A 7,965-nucleotide genomic window follows, 5' to 3' on the forward strand; every position below is an offset into this window, starting at 1 on the left:
TTTAATCAAAAAATTTTTTACATTGTAATTGCATACAAAGCTGTGAAAATTTCACAAACACGAAACCCTGGCAAAAAAATGATTTCTTCCCAAGAAAAGCAAAGTTTCATACATTTCCATCAATATCAAACAATGGTTTTAAGCAAAATTTAAAATTATAAAACGACAAAATTAGCAAAATAATAAATGAAACTATTAAAACAGATTGAATAATATACGTACCTGAGAAAAGAAAACATAATTGAAGTAAGATTATACTGATACTGTACATAAATTTCAACCTTGTTAGCATCTGTTCGTCAGGTTCTAGTAATCTGTTAGTCAGGTTCGTGTAATTCTTTCTAGTTGGGCTAGATAAGGAACACTAGAGGAGAACAAACAGAAGAATTCGAAAACTATTTCCAGGGTGAGAGTATCCTGAACATTTTTCAATGTGATGTGGAATACAGTTTGGGAAAACCGAAGTCCTTCGAGAGCGTTGATCGCTCTCGGTTTGTTTGCTTTGTAAACAAATGTGTAATCATAGTAAGGTTACAGTGAATATGGTGGAGCTCTTACATCATGCAGTAGTGCGATCTATGGTTGCGTTCGACGAAACTCACCGGTCGACTGGTAAGTAACTGGTTACTAACCGAAGCGTTCTATGATCAATCGGTTACCATTCTAAGCAGTTGATTGGTTGATTGGAGCACGTGATCATTAGCTGTCACGTGATTAACTAACTGGTCGCTCTCGGTCGAGCTCGTCGAACGCAACCCCTGCTTACGTTCGACGAGCGTAACCGGTAGCGATCGGTTGATTGATCATGTGACAGCTAGTGACGTTACCTAATGCTAAAGCATTAGAGTTGACGTCAACATTTGACATCATTATTTTAACTGATGAGCTACGGAACGCTCATCGAACGCAACCCATACTATCATTTTGGCGTAAGTTCGGAAACTCGCCGCGGTCGCACCGGTGCCGCTGTAAGCGTTCGGAAACGCCTGCCTACAGCGGTAGATTTGGTTACAATCGCTCCCCCGGTCTCACAGTGGTTTGCGAGATCACGTGGTATGGTTCGGCCAATCCGTGTATCAATCTTTATACGTCCTGTAATTGGAACGTCTATTGGGAACTGAAAGTTACTAACACGCCATCTGACGAGAGAATCTAAATAGGAAAAGATGGCGACTGCCCGTTGATCCACGTGTTCAAGTTTTAAGAAAAGGAAAAAAAGTCATTCGTGTATTTTAACTTATTGAACGAAAATGAAAAGCTCTCAAGCTGTTATATCTGTAGAAACTCTTGTTCATCCGTTAATCTTTCTGATAAATCTGAAAAAGGCATCACAAGAAAACTGGTCTTGTCACTCATACTACTTGCGATCATCCTAGTCATCCAAGAGTGACAATGTGAGATACGAAACTATATTGCAACGAAAACCACTCGGAAAACTGATCCTGAGTAGAAAATATTACTAAATTACTACGATCTCCTATGATACAAGTACGTTCTTGCTGCATTTTTAAAGGAAACTTAGTATTTATCGGCACAAAAACAATTAGATCAATCAGTGCAAATTAGAGTCCCTACATGAAAACGTCATTTAGGGACTCTAGAGACCCCCAACGAGAGGAAACGGGTAGCCAAAACTATAACTGGTTTTAACTGGCGCTGCGATAAGACTACTAAAAACATTCTTGGGGCCTCAGTAGCGCAGTTGGTTGGCGCGTCATTGTAGTAATCCCGAGGAGGTGGATTCGATTCCTGCCCGATGCCTGGTTGTAACTTCCCTCTCTGTGATGTTAATTCTATCCTACACTATGTGCTTGTATTGTGCTATCTGTCATATTGGACGTGAGTTCATAAACGGGTTCTGTGTGGCCAACTACACGAACTCGAAATGTATGTTGTCAATAAACCAAAAACCAAACCAAAACATTCGGCTTTAAAGGGCTTTAACAGTGGTGTTTGCTGAGAAATGATAGTGTAATGCTGTGATTAATGGTGAATATTTCCTACTCATTATTTCTTATCATGATTACATCTTTGATCCTGGATCTTTGACTAAATTTGCTGAGCACATAGCGCATTATATTGCTGGGATTGTTTCCAGAAAGCTGTCGCGGACTCTAAAGTGCTTGTTATGTGCTGATGCAGTAATTACCACTGCTTGCGTTCGACGAGCACGACCGGTAGCGCCGGTTGGTTAATCACGTGACAGCACTGACGTCAGCGGTTACTAACCGTTTGTTCACGAACCAATGCTTCATCGAACGCTTTCGGTAGATCATCGGTTACTTGCGCAGACGAATAACACGCAGGTGAAAATTACTTATCATTGGTCAAAAATGTCACGTGGTTCTCTCAACCAATCAACCAGCTTAAGTTGCGGTTGACCGGTAGATCAACTAGTGAGGCTCATAGAACGACATCGGAAGCAACCAGTTAACCGGTAGCTCTCTAGAACGCTGCGGTTAGTAACCGGTTACTCACCGGTCGACTGGTGAGGTTCGTCGAACGTAAGCAGATTCCTAATCAGTTGCGCAATTTTTAGGGAAAATATCCAAGCAGATGGAGGGAAATGTTTGCTTAAGAAACATGGTATTTTGGAGACTAAACCCAAGCTATTGCGCTCAGTTAAATGTTAACTTGTTTCGAAGTTTAAACACAGTCATTCTTTTGACCAAGGTCCATTAGAAAACCCTGCAGTCTATTTCAATAGTGCAATTATAGAGTAAAGCAGTAAATAATAAAATGACTCACTGATTTTGGTTAAAAGTACTAAATGAGACATACTTATCTTTTAGTTAATTTTTGGCAGATAAGTATAATGTGAATTTCGCAATGCCATCAGAGTAAAAGTAAATAAAAAAGAAGTAAACTATGATTATATCTAGTGTGAAACACAAATATGAAAAAAATTTATAACTCATACGAAATAATATTTTTGTTATTGAAAATTAGTCATGAAATAGTTCAAGCACATTTAAATTCAATTGTATTCTGTACAGCAGGACATTTTTTAGACATTGCATTACGATAGTCAAGTTTTCAAACATTACCTATTTCGAATAACATTACTTTAAATTGTTTTAATTATAAATTTATATTAATGAAAAAGCTAGTTAAGTCTCAATTGTCTTCTTTGATTCAAGTTTCAATTAAATTACGTACGAAATTATATTGTTCTTTTGTAACTTTTTATAACTGGCAATTTTTTAGTTTTTGTTGATTTTCTCTAGTTTTTTCCACTTTTTCTAGCAAAAATAACCTTTTGCTGACAGAATGATCAATCCTATCAAAAAAGACATATTGCTCAGTGCGCAATCCATTTGCAGTGGTGTGATGTTTTACGCAATACATTTGCGCTTTATTTCCGGAAATTTAAACTTTGGCTTTTAATTGTGATTTACAAATCATGATTTTTGAATGCAGGTAAACTTTATAAAGTTGCTACTTAATATTATGATACACAATGTTTCACAGTCGGATCCCGACTTACACGAGGGATGCGTTCCAAGACCCCTCGCGCAAGTCGAAATTTCGCGTTGTGGAATAACTTATGTTTAAAATTTTTTTTATAAGCCTACAGAATTGTTTCAGCCATGTGGTTAACACCCTTCAAATTGTTTCAAACCATTTCTTAACTATATATTACTGCATTGGCGTCGTCAGCTGAAATTTATTGGGGGGGACCATTCTGACTCTGTCATTTTCAAGTTGCATTAAGAAAAATTCGTATATATATATATATATATATATATATATATATATATATATATATATATATATATATATATGTGTGTGTGTGTGTGTGTGTGTGTGTAAGGTAAATGCACCAGTAATGGCCACTTTAAGGTTTATATTTTAAAAATAAGGATTCTAAGGGTTCCAGTGGATTCAAACTTGCAGGAGGCAGACCTCAGGTTATAGTGTAGTGGGAAGTTCAAGGAGGAGTAGGTAGAGCATCATGGAAAATTGTTATAAATTATTTAGTATGGTCATTTGGATTGTTCATGTTTTTTCAGCTGTGTTCTAACGCTTCTCCATAACGAGGTATAAAAACATTGTGTTGTATTATGAATAGAACAATGCTCAAAAATAATATTTTTAGAGCTGTAACAATGTTATGAAATGTGAAAGATCATGTTTGGAACGTTTTCAACTGGAAATAGTTGCGTTTTTTGCTGACAGTTTACCTGGCCACTACTGGTACCAAAAAAGTTGGGAAATTCAAAAGTGGCCACCTAGTGGCCACTACTGAATCAGGAAGGTTTTTCATAAATCAACTCAATTTTCTTTTTAATAGGTTGTAATCTCTTTACATAAAAACCTGCCTCATTTCTGACATAATATTATTGTGTGATCTAGTAGTGGCCACCCGGTGGCCACTTCTAAACAGCAATATGGCCACTACTGACTCATGTACATTATATAATGACCACTGATGGATCCAATTTGAGGTTTGAAAAAAATTGAACAAATTGACATTCTGGCATTTTTTAAAAATGGGACGTTTAAGGAAGAAAAGGGCTATAATATGCTCATTGAGTTTCAAATATGGTAATTGATAGTGTAGGCCCACAGTTTAAAAAAGCCACAAAAATATGCTTCACTGTGGCGACTGCGAGTGTCGCGACTGCGAGACCTTTTCTATGGACAGGCCCGGATTACTCAACAGGCCGTTCCCTAGGCCCATACGCCCTGACCTAGGGGTGCATTTCACGGGCTGGGAGGGGGAATTATTAAATAGCTTGTTGGTATTAAAAAAAACAGGAATTTGGAGTGCTAGTACAAAAAGAGGAGAAATATTCTACTAGAACCGAGAAAGAGATTGCAACCTGCTTGCTGAGCAGGTGAAAAAATGAAGGGGGAAGGGCATAATGCTTGATCGAAGTAATCCCTTTTCTAAGCAAAGCAGATAATTTGTAATTTCTTAGATTTAAGCAATCATTTCTTGAAAATACTGATTTTTTTAAAGGTAAAACACTTATTAGAAGTAAGTCACACACAGTAAAATTAAAAAAAGCCATGATATATAAAATTTCTAGTTATAACACTTGTTTATGGAACAATTTTTCTCTTAAATCATGTCAGTAAGTATGTGTTTCGCAATTTATAATCTATTGATTGATATTTATTTATGAATGCTAATAGTCAGGGACGCCCAAAATTCAAATTTTTGGGAAGGGGAAAATTATCAGTTTACCGGATAAAACTTCAAAGCTTACCGAATAAAAAATAGGAGCATGGTACTATTAGCAGTTTTCTAAATTATCTGTGACTAGCAATAATTTAGTAGTTACTAAAATTATGTTTACTATAAATAGCATAAATAATCAGAAAAAAAAATATTAAAGTACTTAAAAACTAATTTAGACAATAACAGATATTTACCGCCAAAGCTTTATCATAGGTTACAAATGTTGTAAAATTTCCGAATTTGTAAAATATGTAACATTTACGGACTTTTTTAAAATTTTACCTTTGAAAATTCCCTGATTTCTGTATTTTATTGATGTACAAAACGTCGGTAATTAATTCTTCAGACCAATTTTATTTTCTAAAATCTTCATTAACTTAAGACATAGCTGAGAATTAATGATAATTTTTACGAGTCTCTTGAATCAACACGGATGACTTAAAATTTTTGCATCGAATGCGATCGACAAAATTAGAAGTCTAAAAGTCCTCAACTACACAGTAAGACATATAAAGAGGGTTAAAAATAATGCTAAATACATAATTATAAATGTCTAAAAGGTAAAATCACAAGGAAAAGAAAAATGAGCGAGTATTAAAGAAGCAGATGCTATCGGATTAAGAAATGAGTGAAAAATTGGGATCAACACGTAATAGCGTAAAAAATGGCCAAGATGCGTAAGTTTAAGCTAATATGTAGAATTCGATAAATATGCATGTTCTTGAACTCAAAATCCATGACCAATTGTCAATTTCCATGATTTTTGAGCACACCGAAAATCATGACTTTCCATGACAATTTTTGATCATAGCCGAAATCCATGACTTTCTAGGTGCATGGACACCCTGCCTTTAGTAGTATTGAAAGCTTATGCTACCAATTTCCTTTATACATTGATATACCTTGGTAAGTTGTAGGAAACAAATTGTCCTAGAATTACATTGAACTGTGTACTTACTATTTTTTTATGAACTAGTGGTATCCGCACGGCTTTGCCCGTAGTAGAAAAATTAAATGGTCTTTTGGTTCGCCTATGTATTTACAAATAATGTATGGTGACTTTCTCGCCAATTGGCTTGCCTATGTTACGGTTCCACGTTATGATAACTTGGTAATTTACTCGTCCATCTTATAATTTTGCTCGGGAAAATGTTCTTAAAATTGGAATAGAAAACGAACAAAATCTAATTTTCGAAAAATTGCATTGAGGTGCACACCCCCATGATAAAAACTAACTTTGTGCCAAATTTCATGAAAATCGGCCGAGTGGTCTTGGCGCTATGCGCGTCACAGATATCCAGACAGACAGAGATCCAGATATACAGACACACAGACTTTCAGCTTTTTTATTAGTAAAGACGATTTCGTAGTGATAATAATCATTCTGTTCGTACTTACCAAAGTTCATATGTAGAATATTTATATAAGTACATTAATTTTCTTTTACTTTATTTTTTACATTAGCGTACAAAAAATACAAATACAAATTTTCTACTAAAAACTTTTTATTTTATCCTAAGTACGTATGTACTTTGAAGAAAGAAATGTACAGTAAAAATGTGATTAATTATATTGGTACTTAATGTAACTATCATATTGAATCAATTTTATCCATCAGTTATTTGAATTTAAAGTGAGTAATGTAAATTCTAAGGAAAGGATGTCAGATGGCCACTACTGACTCATGCATGTGGCCACTACTGAAAATCTCAGATTTTGGAGTGGCCACTTTTGGATCAAATTTGAAGTTTGGGAAAAAATGGATAAAAAATTGAAAAAATTTAAATTCTGGCATTTTTAGAAAATGTGACGATTCAGGAATAGTTGGGCTATAATACGTTCATTGAGTTAAAAAATTTGAATTCATATTGACGTAAAATATGCTTAACTGTGGCCACACTGTTAAAATTTTTCCGGAAAATTTACGGTAATTGTTACTGGCATCCATGTTGCCATGTTGTTACTGGCATCCATGTTGCCAATAACTATTACCGTAAAAATCAAATGTTACTGTAAAATTTTACGGTTTCCTTGGTAGGCCGCAGCAATCAATTGGAGCTGGGATCGCTTATTTTTCCGGTATAAATTACCGTAAAAATCAGCGATGCGTTAAGTCTGCCATTTTGCAGTAACAATTACCAGAAAATCTTCCTGAATTTTTAACAGTGCACTACTAGTGCATTACCTTATATATAATGGGTTTACATTTAATACGATACTTTTAAACGGGTACATCTTGATTTACATAATTACACAATAAGAAAAATAACTAAATACTAACAAATACATTTTTTCTAGACTGCACGTGGGATACGAATATCCGTGCTGTTTTTTTGTAATCAATTTCGTCCAAGATGTTTTTGTGAACTTAGCATAAAGCAACATGATTCAACCGCTTTTGTGTCATAGTCGACCTTAGATGCAATTTCAGCTTTCTTAGCTCACTGAAGCTTCTTTCAACTTTACACGACGAAGGGCGGCACACCAAGAGTAGCCGCACCAAATTTTCAACATTTTGAAACAGTAGACTATTGAATTAACCGTTCTTAATGAATGAAATCATCAAAAACGAAATCCAGCTTTATTGAATCAGTCGCTTTATGGAATCAAAGCTCTTTAGAACAAAATGTGACTCATATAAGCCGCGACAACTGTATTAATTAAATTTTTATATTACATAGTGATAAACCCTGCAACTCTAAGTTCTTGGCACAAGTTGGATTCGAAGGAGTTTAATTTGATGTTTTTTTAATTAAAATATTAAAGTATATAATTCA

At 35.0% G+C, this 7,965-nt stretch overlaps 1 protein-coding gene across 1 annotated transcript in view; it reads right to left on the reverse strand.

Moving 5' to 3' along the window:
- LOC129231456 (N-acetylglucosamine-1-phosphotransferase subunit gamma-like) overlaps nt 1-493 on the reverse strand; it is a 42,141-nt gene extending 41,648 nt beyond the window's left edge. Inside the window, exon 1 of the mRNA XM_054865776.1 lies at nt 223-493. Within this exon, the coding sequence (XP_054721751.1) occupies nt 223-292 (70 nt within the window). The 5' untranslated portion in view covers nt 293-493. The remainder of the gene's footprint in view (nt 1-222) is intronic.
- Between the last annotated feature and the right edge of the window lie 7,472 nt (nt 494-7,965).

This window comes from Uloborus diversus, chromosome 10, assembly GCF_026930045.1.
Source record: "Uloborus diversus isolate 005 chromosome 10, Udiv.v.3.1, whole genome shotgun sequence".
Classification (NCBI taxonomy): Eukaryota; Metazoa; Arthropoda; class Arachnida; order Araneae; family Uloboridae; genus Uloborus; species Uloborus diversus.